Source organism: Argiope bruennichi, chromosome 7, assembly GCF_947563725.1.
Source record: "Argiope bruennichi chromosome 7, qqArgBrue1.1, whole genome shotgun sequence".
NCBI classification, from domain to species: Eukaryota; Metazoa; Arthropoda; class Arachnida; order Araneae; family Araneidae; genus Argiope; species Argiope bruennichi.
This window is the reverse complement of record NC_079157.1, coordinates 46,359,413-46,378,450: the sequence shown is the minus strand read 5'-3', so window position 1 is coordinate 46,378,450 and position 19,038 is coordinate 46,359,413. Positions and strand designations below refer to the sequence as shown.

The window sequence follows — 19,038 nt, the reverse complement described above, 5'->3', positions numbered from 1 at the left end:
ATTTTCTCTGGACAAAGCATTTGGATCCGTCATTTTTTTGTAGTTGACACTTCATTTACAGAATACAAACAATGATTATTTCGAATGAAATCAGATAAGTAGAAAGTTCATATATTTGAATTTTATTTGGCAAAATATTTCTGTTCTTGTCAATGAACAAGAAATATGACAAGTATAACAAATTTATGATATGATTTGCAGGCCTTGCTTTGTAAAATTGATTTGCTTGGCGAATTTGGCGCCTAATTTAGCCATGTTGCCATACACATGAAAACATTTATATTTCCTAATATTTTGACTGTTATTTAGAAGTTTTTTTTCTTTTTTGGAATGAACATACAATAATATTTTTCTCTTTTTTTATTTAAAATTAATATATTTTCCTTTCGATTTTGCTTCATCAAATAATTCATTATTAAATTTTTTCACTTTTTTAACCATCCATCATATAGGCTTCTTTGCATTTCTGTCCATGAGTTTTGAGTTTGTGGTTTTTGAAATTGGCAATTTGCCGATGTTTTTATTTTTCAATCGTGGAAATGTTGACATTTTGGTTGTGTGTACAATGCCCTAGAAATATTTTTGTTTATTAGAAACATAATTTACTATCATTTTAGTAAGCTTTAATCTTATATATTTTAGTAGAATTATTTTTATTAAAGATGTCTGCAAGTCAAAATTCCAATGATGCTTCTAAATCGGTAGGACTCATTCTTGTTTTAAAATATTTTTGCGGACATATTATATACTTATAAAAAAAAACTATATGAACTTTAAATTTATTTCCTTTTTATGGAAGCGTGGGCGATATTAATCATAATTTATTTCTAGGCAAATTACTTGAACCATCATCCTTTTTTTATTTTTATTTTTATTTAGAGATGTGCTCTTATAAATAAGGCATTGACAGAAAAGAACAGTAATTTTTCAAATTGCTTGATATGTATTGGAAGAAAAATGTGATGGATCAGTGTTGCTTGTTTCTTTCAAAAACAATGCTATAAATGTATATTTGAAAATAAAAAATATATATAATACTAGCATGATATAATAAAGAAAATAGTTCCCAAAGCAAAGAATTTTAATTTTATTTCCCCTGTAATCATATTTAAAATGCCAAATAATATCTTGTTTTTAAACAGCATGTAGTTTCTTATTGATTGGAATATTTACACTTTTTATACTTTCCACAATTTGTTATATTTAAAATATTAAGTAAATATCAGGATCATATAATTTTAGGACTTATTTAATGAATTTATCTTTGTAATATATATTAAATAAAAGTACAAATATTAAAATGATATTTTACTATTGAACACACAAAATGGGAAGCTGCCATGAATGAAATTAAATTTGAAAAGAATTTGACATTATTTATTTATCAGAATAATATAGAATTGTATCACACACATACAAACAAAAAAATAATAATAAATTAACTCATTTTGTTTAATTTATCTGTCATCAACTTTTGATGCAGTCTTATAGTTAACTTTGAATTCATATCATAATAAAATTTGCTATCTTTAATTTAATTAAAAGAATATTAAATGATAGAATATGTCTGCATAAAAAGTAATGAAAAAGAGGGGCTTTATAAATTATTTGTGTATTGATCTAATTTGAAATTTAACTACTATGTCTAATAAGATTTCCCTGCATTGTCCTTTCTCTTGAATAGCAAAAAATATTGCAGGTATGTGTAAAATTCAAATTTAAAATGAATTAATGTAATTATCCATAAAGTAAATTCTTCTGTCTTTGCATATTAATAATCAGAAAATTTAATGACATGGCTGGTGACAATATTAGTGGGCCTGACCGTAAGTATTAGAATTGCATGATAATGTTTCTGATCTCACATCATCTATAATATCCTCCAGGATTTTTTAAAAAAATTACTATATTAATAAAATTAATATCACTTTTAATAGTATAAAATAAGAATGTAACCTTCTGCCAATACTCCTATGGTCAACATTAAAAAATAATAAATACTGTAGCTAAAATAAAAACTTGTAACAAAAACAATTTTAAATCAATATCAAAACATTGTTCATTTATTTTTAAAATGTGTAAAAGAACAGTCATGTCCAATAAATATTAAATTTTTTTCTTATTCTTTTTAAATTATAAAATCCTTTAAAATCAACTAATAGTATAATAAAAAGTGATTAAACATTTTGAAAAGGTAAATTACTGTAATAATTTGTGATAGTTTTGAAATTTATATATATATATATATATATATATATATATATATCATCACTTCTCTTATAACCTGTGTATTTTCTGTAGGTGGTTCAAGGTCACATTTTCTACCATGTTACTGATACCAGACAATCAATATCGTGGTAGAAAATGTGACCTTGAACCACCTACAGAAAATACACAGATTATAATCTTTACCGAACCTTCCATATTGTCTAGTTATACCACAGTAAATAATATGTATATATATATTTATTTCACAAAATCAAATTTGTATTAACAAATATACAGATTTGATTAAATGTTGTATATATATAAAAATATGAAATGTTTTGTATATTTATATGTGTAATATTTTGTATGAGACTATTAATGATATTTTTCTTAGAATGCTGCTGCTGCAAGCAGTCCTCAAGTTGTTCAAGAATATATTGTAAAAATGCCCAAGTAAGTAACTAATATTTCATTAAATTTTATAAGAATCTCATAAAGATGAATTATTAAATATTTATTATTAAGTAATCTATCTAATAAATCATCTACATATCATGAAAGTTTAATTTAGTTTATGATAAAAGTTTTAAATTATAGTATATAAAAATTAGATTATCATTAAAATGATATTTATTAATTATTTGTTAAATTTTTATTTATTGTCATTTATAAACAAACTTGTTACATTGTAGGATTTCATTCATTAGATTTAATTCAATTCTTATGATTTTTTTCCTCTGCCTGATAATTTGCTTTATTTTTGCATTTTCATAGTTTTTGAGTTATTGTATGCATCGTGTGTGATTCATTAAAGAAATTTATTGATGCATTTCAGAAATAAATCAAAATGTTTCAATGTGATGAGATTTTCCCATTCATTGAATGTTGATGTTACAAAATGGACTCAGGTAATTAATTATTCATATTAATGTTTATTAAATAGTATAATAAATTGATAAAATACAGGGTGTACACAAAGTCTTGCACTGATAAGAAAAATTATTTAAATTATAATTAAATTAATATAATTAAAAAAATAAAATAAAATAAATTATAATTGAAATTATTTCAGATATAGACATATATATATATTTTTAATTTGATCGTTATTTCAAACCACTTTTTCTCTTTTTCTGCAGTATTAGCCAAAGTGATGTAGGTGGTGCAACTAGTGGTAACCGAAAATGGTATCTATGGAAGAAAAAAACTCAGTGTGTTCTATGATTTCAGGAGAGTAATTACTCTATTTTTGAGCAAAGAAGATTTTAAAAGGCATATGGATGCAAACACTTTTGATGTTGCCTAGTATTTGCTGCATCGGTCCTCAGTATTGACACATTAAAAGAATGAAAAATGAGTATGATATAAATAATAACAGGCATGCTGGCAAACACGCAGTGTAAAATTCAATATTGTTTAGATATTTTCAGATGGATGAAAGAGTACATCTAAAATGTATTAATGCTATGCAAAAAAAAAAAAAAAAAAAAAAGCTAGTTAAAATGGATTAAAATTTAAAAAAAAAAAGCATGTCTATATTTGTAATAGTTTTTTTTAAGGAATTTTCTCTATCATTGCAAGATTTTGTGAACACCCTATATAATGTATGTTATGCTATCCATTTTAATACACATATTGTATAATTAATAAAGATATTTTGGGGTACTATTCTGTTAACAGGACCCAAATCGGTGATGGGATATTGACACTATTCCATTAATGTTAATATTCTCCAGTAAGATTTAGCATTGAGCATTAACACTAAAATTTGACAGTTTTATCTGAGATCCATTGATGGAATAATACTGACTCGGGTAATTATTCATATTGCTTATTAAATATTGGATAGTAAAATGTATAATATACTATGAATTTTATGTGCCTTTAATTATATACAATAAAAGATATTTAATATGTTTACATTTCAGGCAAAAATGGAGAGAGAGAACAATCTGAAAGAGTTCAAAGCTGATGAAGATTTACCAAAATATGGTGCAGGAAGTGAATTTGGCCGTGAACAACGAGAAGAAGCCCGTCGTAAGAAATATGGAATAGTTTCAAAGAAATATAATTCAGAAGATCAGCCATGGCTCTTAAAATTAAATGGCAAAGCTGGGAAAAAGTACGCCATTTAATTAAAAAGATGTAACAAAACATTATAAGTGTTAATTGTTTTAAAATTTATTGCTATAGACCAACTTAATTGAATTGCTGCTATATTTTTTACAGTAATTAATGTATGCACCTATGTATTAAACGCAGCAAATGATATATCATCTATGATTATTTTTAGATATAAAGGCATACGAGAAGGTGGAGTCACTGAAAATGCCTCTTATTATGTTTTTACTCAAGCTTCAGATGGAACATTTGAAGCTTACCCTGTTGCAGAATGGTATAATTTTACTCCCATTCAACGTTATAAGGCTTTAAATGCAGAAGAAGCTGAGGAGGAATTTAGCAGGTAATAAATTGTTGTAATGCTATGCAATTTAATTCATTATAAATCAAAGCATAAATTTTAATGATGTCATTATGCATAGCTACAATCAGTCATAGTATAAGAATAAAATTATAACTGGCCTAGAATTTTTTTCACTTGTTTCCTACCCATGCTATTTTGTGAAGTTGTGCTTTTTAGAACATAAAATAAATGCAAAAATTTTATTAAAGTACCCCTATAAACTGGAGTATCTACAACTTCTCCTCTTGACCATTTTTAGTATTCTCCTATGCATAGTATATGAAATCTGTTCAAGTACAACTTATCATAATATATTATTAAAATTAGGTTGTTTTTAAAATTATATTTAGCACTGGAAGATGTCTTTTCTTTAATAATATTTAGTTCTGGTTATAAATTTTCGTTTGCCATTAAGCCATCATCTTTACATGCTATCAAATCACTATAGTTAAAAGAACTTTTTATGGAAAACTATTATTGTATGTGTATGTGTAAGCCGCTTTTGATTTAAACATGACTATACCATTGCTATTATGATGGATCAAGACTATGTGGAATAATAAGTGTGAAAAGCACATGATTTATTTTAATTGTTTAAAGATATATCATTTGTACCTCCCTTTCCTTTAGTATAAATGAAAATGTGACAGTTCAAATAATTATAATCTGAAAGTATTGGTCCCAAATCGAAATCAATACTCGCATTTTGAAAATTTTTACTATGTATGTTTTTATCATTTGTATAGATATATAAATGGTAACAAAGGAATGGAGACTAAATTTATCTTTCTGACAAGACATTTTATTTAGACATGATAAGGACTGAAAAAAACTAGAACTAAAAAAAGATGTTATTGTAGTAGATGTTAAAGGGAATGTATGAAATCGGGAATCTTCATAGTAATATAATGCAGTATTAAAGGTTGATTTTTCAAATTTGAAATCTTAAAGGAGAGTCTTTGAATAAAGTGTAATCAGAAGAAGTTAAAATATAACTCAATAAAAATTCTGAATAATTTAGATAAATTTATATGACTGAGCTGATAAATTGGTCATTTATTTGAATTGCAAGATTACTTTTTACATAAATTAAAATAGAAAATAAAATTTTCATCCTTCTGTAAAAGAGGGTCTGAATGAGAAAGATTTAAACTGAACGTAATTTTCTTTTTTCACAGGAGAGATAAAGTAATGAATTATTTCTCCATTATGGTAAAGAAAAGATTACAAAAAGAAAATGCTGAAGAGGAAGAAGTAGAAGGTGAAAAGACTACCAGTAAAAAGAACAAAAAATCAGCCAAGGATTTTGTTAGTTTTGGTTTACTTTTTATTTTATTTTTTTCTATACTTGAAACATTGTAAATATACATTTTTATTGATTTTGAGTATGACTGCAAATATTTATTTTGAGAAACTTTCATATATATTTTTCAATGTCGTGTTTGATTACAGTTTGTGAAATTTGTTCTCAATCAGTTATTTTACTTTAACCAAAACATAGTTTGCAATAGTAAAAATTTTATAGTTTCCATGATTAAATATTTTTTTTTCATTTAATATGTGAGTATACAAAGTAAATGATGTTAGAAACTGAAGAATTAATATGCTATTGTTATTTCAAATTTTTCCGTCTATTAATAAGCAGTAATTTCAAATAACTTACTCTTCTAGCAATTGTGTAGAATTCAAAATACTTATCATGTCAAGGAAATTAGCCTGCATTTTATGCTTATAAGGTTGATTAGCACTGTTGCTGATGAGATTCATCCTTCTTATTATATTTTAATTTTGATTATTAAATTATAACATCATTATCAAAAAAAGTAGAGATAAATCTCCTCCTATTTTTGAGAGAATATTTGTTGAGTATTTTTTTTTTTTTTTTCCTATCTTATTGCTTCCCTCTTCACATAGAAATATTTTGAAGATAAGATTATTTGTTGTTCAGCCACTTAGTTGTTAGTTACAAGGAATTTATTATGTAGATGTAGCATAGGTATTTTATGTATAACATATATAACATGCAATACTTTTGATATAAAGGTTAAAAAAGAAATGTATGCAATAAAAATAAAATACAGATTTTTTTTTTATCTGCAAATATAAATTATATTTTTGTGTATCCATTTTTTCTATAATGTATTAAAAGTCATAGAAATCAGTCATATGGATTCATTTTTATGATGGATAATATTGAAGAATTGTAAAAAGTTTCTATCATATTTTTTGTTTTAAGTAATAAATTGGAATGCTCATGCATTGCATTTTTAATACTTTGTATGGTAAGAAACTTTTTGAATGTGGCCATGACAAAATACATTTAATTTACATGTATGTATGAAAGAAATAACACTTAATATATTAAATGAGTGAAATTGCAAAAAATAATTATGTTAAGGAAGTTAAGTAATATGTTTTCTTTTAAATTTTTAGTGTACATTAGTGTAGCTTAACTGGCAAATTCAGTAACAAAAATAAAATTTTCATCAAAAGCTTTTCAAGACTAAATCTGGTCTTGTGTATATTTTGCCTCAAATCCTGTTTTCACATTTTAAATTTCTTACAATTATTATTATTCAATTTGATATATGTAAATTTTTTACATTAAATAATTGGGATTAAATAATAGTCAATATGATCCTCCACCTGCCTGTTGAAAGTTTTTGAAGAAAAAATGTATAATTTTAAAACTTTTCTTCTACTTCCTTAATAGTAAAATAGGAGATAAAAAAATCATAAGAATTAATTACAAAAAAAAAAAAACATGTATATATTCATCAGCATATGTATATGGTTTTTTAAAGTAAAATTTACTAATTACTTGTGTTTAATTTTAAGTCCTAAATGTGGAAGAAGATTGTAATTACTTGATATGTAAAGCTAAATATGCATATTTTATCATCCAAAATTAATTTTAAAAAATAACATGTTCTAAAGTTTAAATTTATTTCTTTATTTTAATTAGAAAATATCTGACATGGATGATTGGGCTAAAGATTCTGATGATTCAGAAGGAGATGAAGAAGAGGACGAAGAAGAATCCTCTTCTAAAAAAAATGCTAAAAAAGGCAAAGGCAAAGATAAGAAGAAACAAAAGAAAGATGTAGATGAGGAAGCAAAAGAAGAAAGTGATGAAGGAGACTTTGATGATAGAGAAGTGGATTATATCACTGGTTCATCAAGGTTATTATTTTAACTTCAAGCTTGTGTTTGCATTAGAAGGCCTAATATAAAATAGTCTATCAGGTACTTATTTATTTTTATAGCCCCTGGCTTTACATGGAGATTTTTCAGACGACTTTAAGATCACCTAGTTCCCTTATGTATAATGCTACCACCTTACTGATATATATCTTGGTTGCTTGGCAATAAAACCCATGAGCCATAAAAATAAACAAGTACTCTTTATTTGTATATATTTATTTGAACATTCATTTGCTGTTTTATGAGTTTTCTTATATTTATTTTGTTTAAATGAAAGAAATGTTGCATTATTGTTTCTGCATTTCTTTAACTTACATTTTGTATGTAGCATATGAAATCTAATTTTGTGGAAACATTTAAAATTAAGGAAAAAGAATTTCAATCTATTATTTTACAAACATAAATCACAAATAAATTATTTTAAGAAAAGTTCATTAAAATTATTTAATCATTGCATTCATTAATTATAAGTTGATTCAATTGTAAAGTGTATATTATCATAATTGATTAGTTCATAGAATTAATGAGAGAATAGTTAGATAATGAATATCTCATGTAATTTAAATTTAAAAGAAAATATATTCAAGTAGCAGCTTACCATCTTTTAGATTGCATTAACCATACACTGTGATTTCTGTTTGGTATATTTTTTTTACATTAAATAATTATTATCAGAATTATTTAATGTCTTAATTAATTGATTAATAATTATTTGTCTTAATTAATAGCACTGATATTCTAATACGCTCAGAATATCATAATTTAAATTCTTGTTTTAAGACTAAGGGAATGGAAGGATTTCTTTAAATTGTTGATATTTGAAATGTAAATTAAGGCATACTTTTTTTTTCAAATAAATATTATATTTGATATAAAATTTCGTTTATATATAAAAATTGGACTGCTTTCACTACAAAAAGAAATCTTGCTTCTAAAGTATGGTTATTAATAGCAAATTGAAAATGTGTTTAATATTTCCAAATTCATAATGACAAATCAGTATGTTCAGAAAAAAGAATTCGGCATAGAATCATTCCAAAATTAACAAAATATATAAGTATGAATTCAGTTAATTAATAACAAGTATGTTTTCATTTAGTGAACTTACAATAAAAAATTATTGAAAATATTAAATATCATGTAACTGAAAAATGCATAATTTTCTTTGTAAATAGCTTTTAAAAATACACTACTGCCTAGTAGTAAATAGAAGTAGTTTTAATAGATGCATTTTGTTTTTAAATATTATTTTATAAAATTTAATTTGAAAAAAAAAATTGGAGAAAAAATTCTAAAACTATATTTTCAATTTCAGAGTCTCAGTTAATTACATTTTTAAATTGATAAATTTTGATTTTTCGAATCTGTACATATTATAAATTTCTTTAAACAGCTGAAATATTCTCTTTTCAATGAAGTTAAAATTAAACTAATTATTTGAGGCTACAAATTTTATGAGTTTTTTTTTTTTTTTTTTTTTTTTTTTTTTTTAAAGCTTGTTTGTAATATTTTGTTTATATATGCAGTTCTGAAGATGAATTACCAGAAGATGAAAAAATTGTTAATGAGCTCAAAGGAGTTGAAGATGAAGAAGCCTTGCGTAAATTAGATGCTTCTGAAGATGAAGAGGAGGAAGAAGAAGAAAACAAAGAAACAGAGGAAAATACGGAACAAGAGAAAGCACCTGAGGTACAGAAAACAAAAAAGAAGAAAGAAGGAAAGGGAGGTGGTAAGTAAATCAGTACATGTTGTCTTCAAAATAATTGTACCTTTGTTGGATCTCATCTTTTTTTCAATTTTAATTTTCATTTTTTATGTACTTTTATTTAACATGAGTTGTTTCATGATTAGAATTCTATAATTTTGATTCGATTTTTCCCTCATTTCCTATTATACAAGCATTTTGTAATTTTTTGCTTATAATGCTTGTTTACTATATGGATGTTTTTAGCACTAAATTACAAGTTTAATTTATGAATTTAATTACTTTTTTTTCGGGTTTTTGTAATATTTATAATACTAAATTATTAATTTAGACCTTGATAATATAAACTGATTGAAATAAAAATATTTCTAGTATAGTAATAAAAGTTTTTTTTTAATTAAATTTAATTAATTTTAGGATTTTTCAATTGTTGTAAAATTTGGATATACTTCTTCCTTGCATCGAGTAGAATTGCATAGGTTTAGTAACAAAATCTTGCCTTTGTGTTTTATATTGTTTCAGTAGAGATGCATTCTATACATATTGAATCTGCACATTTAATTCTTTGATGATGAAATAACCTTCTATTAATGTAGTGTAGAAATTTGGATAGTTGCTATTTTAGATTAAGTTAAGTTCAGTAGTTAAATTTAGCTTAAGTTAGTTGGTTTAAATTAAGTTTTCGTTAAGTTATTTGATCAAGGATGAAATTTACAGGTTACAGTCCCAGAATAGTGCCGTGTAACTTCTAAATGGCATTTAAATTTAATCAAATATGCTATCATCTTGCTGCCAGTAGCATTTAGACAATTCAGATTGATTTTAAAATTAATAAAATCATCTGGTTTGTTTTTGTTAATGCAAAATTGATTAAATATATTTCCTATAATCTCAGGATGTAAATGTTGAATTTTGTTGTTGAAATTATCATTCTTTCATGAAAGTTTTGCTTTAAATAATTTACAGATGCATAAAATATAATAATTTTCCATGAATTTTTAAAAAATTCTTTCATTATCATTTTACTATTTTGAACTATTATTTGATAATTGCGAGGAAAAGAAAAGCCATGATGCAAAAATAAGTTTTTAAAAAAATGTGCAATCTAAGTATTTGATTACATTAAATTTTTTTCCATCCTATTTTAATTCAAAGCTCAGCTGTTAGTAGCTATAGAATTTTCCCTTAATTTCTTTGAATAGTGTAATTCTGATGTATAGGGTATTCTCTAATTTCTTCCACTATCTTAACTGCTACAGTAATTTAAAAATGCTAATTTTTGTGCTTGATTTGGTCCTAATATAAATGTGTGTAAGGTTTTAAATTTAATTGTGTACTTTTAAGGTGAAATCATTTCAAATTGGTATTTTGTATCCTCTATGTTTAATATAATTTTTTAATGATCAGACCTGAATTTTATAGATAAAATAAATCAACAATTAACAGCACTAATTGTTGACAGATGCGAGTTTTTCTTCATTCAAAGGTCTGAAAATAATTATAAAGCATTTGTGATCTGAATCAATTTAAGGTTAAATCTGAAGTGAAATATTTTGTATTTAGTGTATGGTGGAATCAGCAATAATAAAATTGTGTTATTACTAGAGAAACTTATTACTATTGTATAATTTTATTTTAGATTCTTCAGGTGATTCCTCATCTGATACTTCAGATTCTGATTTTGATGATACTAAAGTTCATGCTGTTTTCATGCAGGTTTGTACTATCTTTATATATATATATATATATATATATATATATATATATATATATATATATATATATATATATATATATATATATATATATATATATATATATATATATATATATATATATATATTACAGTTTGATGATAAATTACTTTAGCTATATTTTATTCATAGAATATTTTTAAATTGTCATTGAATAAATTAAAATTGCAAAGGAGTATTTTTTTCCCCTTGTATTTGTATAAAAGAAAGAATATGTTCAATATTTACAATTGCTGTGATTGGTATTCATAGTCAGTGATTGAAGAATATGTTTAATATTTTTTAATAGTGAATTCTCAGTGTAATAGTTTAATTCATTTGTTGCAGAATTGTCTTTTTAAAAAAATTACATGCATTTCAATTGTATTAAATATGTTCCTATGTCAGCCATGTATTAATATCAATGTCTGCAATATATATAGGTTTTGAGAAAAATAATATGCTCCTCAAGAAGAATCATTAGAAAATATATGAAGATCATAAGTATTATAATGAAGAAAGAAACAATATTTTTAAAACTTACTTTGTTGTAATAAGATGTAATTCATCAAAGTTGATTAACATGATTAAATTAACCTGATTAATACTAGTCATCTTCAGCATGAAAGTGATGAAATTAATTTGCAACAAAAATAGTCAAATTATGTTCAGTTGTTAAAGTTGAGGCTTTGTCTAAATTTTAATTTATTTGTTGCAAAATTGTCTTTTTAAAAAATTTACTTGCATTTCTATTATATGTCAGCCACGTATTAAAATTAATATCTGTAGTATACATATGTTTTTTTTATATATAAAAATAACCTAACATACTTTTCTTGTAGAATCATAAAAAAGTATACAGAAAACATAAATATTGTAATGAAGGAAACATTGGTTATACTTAATTTATTGCAACAAGATGTATTTCTTTAAAATTGATTGACACTGGCTGAATTAATCTGATTAATACTAGCTGCCTTTAGCAAAGTGACGAAATTAATTGGTGATGCAAATGGCAAAATTGGCCCAGGCTGTTGAGGTTGAGAGCGCTTTCTAAGTTTTATTTTGCAATATCTTTTAAAGATGGAAGCAAAGAGTATAAATGCACTTGATAGTGTATTAAAGGGATGGAATTCCTTATGAAATAAAAATTGACAAAATATGTGCATTAAATATTTTATTTAGTGTTTGTGATTGGGGAACTCTTTTCTCATAGAGAATGTACTGAGAAGTAATGCTTTTGAAATTACGCTTGGAACTAGATGGTCATTGAGAGAAAAGAATCATTGATAATATATATAGCTGTTCATTAACCTTCATATGAAATAAAAATTGATAAAATCAGTACAATGGTTGTGACTAGGGGATTGTTTTTAGTTTTTCTCTATTTTCTACATATAGTTAGTGATTACTGAAAGCGGTTAATAAATTAAAATAATTCTATAAATTTTTACTACTCATAAACTAAAAGTTAACTAAAGCACTTTAGATATTATCTCTACTAATAATAAAGATGAAAATATGTGTGTATATGTCTGTGTATTGACACTCTACAAAGCAGACCATTTGACCTAGAACTACCAAAATTAGCCTATATATATTCTTTGGAGAATCAAAATGTGCATGTCAGAGTAATTTTTCTAATGATTAATTAAAAAATAATTAATAATTTGATGGGTTTTTTTTTTACTATAACATCCAAAAATATTATAACTTAAAAGTGATTTTTACATAACCTTTAAATTCAAAAAAATTTCTTTTGATTCAAACTACTTTAATATTCCTGCAAACTTTTTCTGAATTTTGGCAATTATATATATATATATATATATATTTCCTCTAATTTCCAATTATAGATTGCATTGTTGGCCTGAAATTCAAACTTTTTTTTAGTTGCTTCATTTAATTACCTGATTTTTTTTCTATTGTTGAAAACTAAGAAAGAAGGTTTCTGTTTCACATCTATGTAAGTTTACAAAATGAATAAAAAAAGTATAGTTACAATAGTAAAAGTTTAGAAGATGGATCAAGTGGACATTTACATTTTTAATAGAGTATTATATCACAAGGCTAGTCTGCATTAAAAAAGGTTCAGGTACAGATTATGTGTAATACAGTTTAAAGAACATGGTTTTAATATGATGTAATCATGACCATAATTTTATATCTGTACAACTTAAATGAAATTAAGTATAACTAATGTCCTTAGCAAACTAGATGGTTATTAAAGACAACTAGTTTATAATATTATGCTGATTATAGTATCATTACTGCAAATTTGATAAAATTAAATTACTTTATAAAATCATGGCTTTTATTTTATTAATTTGTGTTTTTAGAAACAAGCTAAAAAGAATGGTTCTGATAATAGTGCCAGCAGCAGTAGAGCTAACACACCTACCAGATTAAATACCGATGGTAAAGATGGTGAGTCAATTATTTCTTTTTCTTCCATATTTTATATTTATGAAAAAAATCTACTACATTTTAAAATTTGATGAACTCAACCGGCTGCTGCATTTTTTAAAATCCATAGTAAATAATTAAATTGTTATTCTTTTAAATGAGAATATTTGTTTTTGTTTTCTTTGTTGTTTATTTCAGTGCTTCATGCAAATTGGGGAGTGGAAAATATATTTTATTAGCATTATATTTAAGAAACTTGGCTTCTACCATATAGATAAAATATAATTTGAAAAAATTTAATTTTGTATTAGAATTCCATGCTATATTTGATTATAAGTATGCAAAATATCATTAGCTGAATAAGGATGCATAGAAAAAATGTTTATAATTGAGAGAATCAAATGAGTAATATTATGAGATTAGTAAGATTTCAACTTTGAATGTTGAATGTCTTTGTTGTTGAAATTATAATTCCTAATAATTTTCAGGTGGTAAAGGAACCAAAAGAAAACTTGGTGATGTTTCAGCTGCTGCAGCCAAAAAGGCTAAAACAGATGGAAATGCTGGCAGTACTACTTTTGTTAAGTGAGTGTCTTTTAATATTTTGAGATTATCATCATCCAATTTATCTTTTCTTTTCTTTCTATTTTTAGATCCTATTCTTGTGTTCTATTAAAATTGTGTTTATATTTTGATATTTAATCTTTAAAACATTTATTTCGCGTAAGCATGCATTTGAATAATAAATTGAGTATACACTCTAAACATAGCTCAATAATTGATTTCTTAATCATTAGAAAAGATGATGCATTTTCAAATGGTGAAAGACTTTATTTGACATAAAGAATTATATTGTATGCTTTTTGGGTAAAGTAATAGTAAACACACTGTTAAAAAAATTATGAAATCATTACATTTATGCAATCTCCTGATCATATTAGCCATTTATTAAAATATTCTTGAGACCTTAACATCTTAAACAAACAAACAAGTAAATAAATAAATAATAATATTATTAAACTTCTGCACTTCATCCTCTAAAATTGACTAACTTATGAAACTTTTAATTGCATTATTTTAGAATAATCAGAAGTCTTCTCAGGGACACACTGTGTGTTGATCCGTGAATTTTCTCAAGACAGTTATTCTAAAATAGTGATTCTAAAACATCATAATTCAGTTAGTTTAACTTAATTCAATTATACTTTCTTTAATTAATTAAAATTTTAATATGTCAAGGATATTTTACTAAATATGTCTAATAGCATCAAGAAGCTATAAATATTTAGACTTTGTAATTTTTTCTGCATTCTCTTTATTGACTCAAAAACATAAAATGTAACTGTTTACATCATTTAAAATATTTTTCCATTCAGAAATTTATCTATATCTAATAATTTAGGAATTACCTGATTGTGCCAAAATGAGAGTAGATAAACATTGATGTAGCATTGAATGAGCATCAGATAATTAAAATTGCAAAGCAAAAGTATATAAACAGAAGAAACAAAGTTTAAAAAATCAAGATATAACAAACAGTACGTTCTTAATAATTTTGAAAAATTGTATTCTTCAAAGTGAATAGATAAATGCAATAGTATTCTATATCCTGTAGTATTGTATGAAATCACTTGATGGAATATTTACTGTTTTCATTTTTCTTTTTCTTTGACTTCAATGTCTTTGTATCTTATTTATCTAAAGCATAGATTTTGGTTTTTATAATCATTTTAATACTGCTGTAATCATTTTTACTTCCTTTTTATCAAATACAATTTGAGTAATTTGGGCTAAATATGTGAATATTGTTCAATTTTAATGAACTGTAAAAATAAAATTATCATTTTAGTATTGTTTTCAATTCTAGTTAAATTTATCTTGTACAACAGAAAAAGTTTATAATTAGGATTAGCTGTTAATTATTTATTTAGAAATAAAAACGTTTTTTTTAACTTAATATCAACATGTTGAGGTGTATTGTTATTTTAATATACATGGATCTTATCTGCGTAGAGCATGATAGATTTTGTTTGTAATTTTTAGATTTTTTTATATTAATTGAGATAAAACAGACATTTACTTTCTTTAATAAAACAAATTAAAAATTTCAAACTTTTTTTTTTGTTTAAATTTAACTCAGAAGGACATTAAAATGTTTTAATTCTCAACTCATTAATTAAAAATAGAATTAATAAACTTCAAACTTAATATCCAAGATAGAGAAGCGTAACCCATCCAAAGTAGATGTATAAGTAGCCTTTATATATCAAACTTGAAGATTGCTTGAAAAAATTCATTGCATCAAAATCTTAGTGTGCAGAAATACATATTGCACACATTTCATCATTTTCATAGTAAAAACAAATGATGCATTGTTAAATTTTTTTTAGTGATAAAAAGGAAATTTCAAATTTTTTTAAATAACAGAATCAATTTAGCACAATTAAAAAATTGTGCATATATATAGTTTGCAAATTTCCTTACAATATTCTTTAAAAATATTTTTTCATATGCAAAAACAAAATAAATTATCATTTATTGTTGATGAAAGTAGTCCATAAAATCTTTTTGATCAAAGTAATCCTTAATCCTTTATTGAAAGTTATTTAAAAATGAGGTTTGATTTTATCAAAGAGGGAACATATAAGCAATTCCAGGATCAAACTCCAGCTAATAGATAGCTTTTCTAGATGACTTTTCAATTAATTTATGATTGTTTTCAATATCTTTGAATTCGCCTTGATCAAAGCAGTCATAAAAAAATGTATTGATAATAACATTTAAATTTTCTTAAACTTAGGTTTTGAATTATTATTTTTCATTTCTAATATTTATCTATACCAACATATTAACAAAATATTTGCTCAATATATTGAAACTTTTTTTAATGAAAATTATGATTTATTGTGTGATGTGATTTGATTATGTGTGTTTGATATGTATATAACTTATTCTGTGTACATAAATACCTTCTTATTGGTTTTAATTTAATATTATTATCATTGTCAATTGATAAAGATTTTGAACTTGTATTCAAATTATTACATTAATTATAAATATAGAAAACAATACTTATTTTCTTATACTAAATTTCTACTTCATTTTTATAGTTCTTTGGATGGCATTACAGAAGAAGCTATACGGCGATACTTGTCACGTAAACCAATGACTGCATCTGAGCTATTACATAAATTTAAGAGTAAGAAGACTAAACTCAGTTCTGATCAATTGGTGACAAAAATTGCTGATGTTTTGAAGAGGATGGATTTGGTGAAACGTAACATCAAAGGAAAGATGTATTTATCTTTAAAAACCTAAATGATTATTGTATAGTAGTGTATTCTTAGTTTTTATCTGAAATAAAGTATTGTATTTATACTGTCTATAAAATTTTGGATTTACTTCTTCTGAAAATGTACAATTCATTATCAAATTGAAGTTTATAAGAAATTAGATAAAACAAATACTAGGAGCTTTAAATTTGAATATTATGCAAAATTTATTAAAATATTTTATTGGAAATTCAAAATTTAAAAAGATCTTCAAAATTATATAATGTTGCATAGCTGACCTAATGAAATAATTTCTTAAAATACGGAGGAAAAAATTCTAATTATTTTACTAAATGTAACCTAAATTTAATTTATTATTATTTTTTCATGAAACCTAAAGCATTGTTCTTCATCAAATTGTTTATAATTTTGATGCAAATTACTTGATTTAAATACATTAGACAATCAGGGAACTAACAAAGAATTTTTAATTCTGTTTGATAAAGATTATAACAGGTATGATTTAATAGAGTCTAATTGCATTTTGTCAAACAATTGTCACAATGCAAACAGCAAATAAGATTATTTTTAAATAATAATTATAATTTACAATTGTAAAGTAGAATTCTACTTCATTGTTCAACCATTACTAATGCAATTATGTGAAATATTTGACTCATTATAATCAAAGTCAAAGGAAATTTGTTAAATGAAAGTACTTGTAGTCAAAGGAATAAGGTTCTGATAAGGTTAATTTTATAATGTTCTGATAAATTATATTTACACATTCAGTATTATATATTTAATATCTATTTTTTTTTAACAGTAAATGAATTAATAGGTTCCCAGGCGACTAAAACTAAATAACTAAACATACTTATTTCAAGTGAAATTGAAAAATGGGCATATATATGCAATTTCTGTTTGAATCTTGCAAAAACATGGCGAAATATTTAAATATAAATTAATAATTCTTTTTCTTTCTTTAAATAAAATCTAAATATTTTCAACTTTCTCATCCCGTCAAAGACAATAATTAATTAATTAAAAAAAGAAAGAATTGAGATATATTAATATATAGCTTAAGAATTCTCTTAAACTTTTCAACCAGTTTTATTTCCCCTTAGATTTAATAAAATTACTTATATTGTATCTAAATGAAAAATCGAGTGTTCAGTATACTAGTTATTATATCCACAGCTACATTAGCATTTTTCTTTTATTCTATGTGAATGAAAGAAAAAGAAACACAAATATACTTTCAAAACACAATATTTAACCTCTTTAGAGGTTTCAGGATCCTAAACCTTTATTCATAACTAATCAATCTTTATACTAGAGCTTTTGCATAAACAATTTTGAAAAACTGATTAAAAATTTTTTAAAAAAATTATGAAAATGACATTGATATAACTGAAAAGATATATATTTTTTAAATTTTAAAATGTTAAAAAAATTTTGTGTGCAAAATCTTCTGAAATCAAGGCAGAAAAACATTAAATCTTTTAACCTATTTTTCATTGCCTTTACAGATTCATGCAAATTTTGAATAACACAATTTATTATTCCAGTTACTAAGAAACGTTTGCTAAATTTCATTCGAATCCATCAGTGTGCATTGAATTGTATAACATTCAAAGGGCATTCCATTATATATATATATATAGAGAGAGAGAGATTTGATTATGGAGAAAATAAAAGGAAGAAGTCGCTACAATTATTAGGATAATATTTTTCTGAATCTATGAACTTAGGAACCTTTATTATACTTTATTTATCATGCCAAAATTATATAATCCTTTTTGAAATACCGAAGAATCCAGTGTTTCAACAGTGAATTTCTTTCAGAAATTTTTTTTAACTAATAACTAATTTCTGAAAATAAATTATTTCTTTGAAAAATCGAAATAATAACTAATATCAATAAATTTTTTAAATAATACATTTTATTATGGAAATATATATTAATTGGAGCCACTAAATAGAAGTTCAAATTAATTGTAGCTTTGACATACCTTTTAATTTCCTATATTTACATTTTATAAA

At 24.1% G+C, this 19,038-nt stretch overlaps 1 protein-coding gene across 1 annotated transcript; it reads left to right on the top strand.

Annotated features, from left to right (window-relative positions):
• Positions 1 to 506: 506 nt before the first annotated feature.
• LOC129975687 (general transcription factor IIF subunit 1-like) lies at positions 507 to 17,101 on the top strand. Its single transcript, XM_056088814.1, has 12 exons — positions 507 to 701; positions 2,603 to 2,661; positions 3,044 to 3,116; positions 4,137 to 4,330; positions 4,502 to 4,672; positions 5,851 to 5,980; positions 7,638 to 7,855; positions 9,403 to 9,605; positions 11,221 to 11,297; positions 13,654 to 13,741; positions 14,209 to 14,305; positions 16,831 to 17,101. The coding sequence occupies exons 1-12, from the start codon at positions 663 to 665 to the stop codon at positions 17,036 to 17,038; spliced, it is 1,557 nt and encodes a 518-aa protein (XP_055944789.1). The 5' UTR covers positions 507 to 662; the 3' UTR covers positions 17,039 to 17,101.
• Positions 17,102 to 19,038: the final 1,937 nt, after the last annotated feature.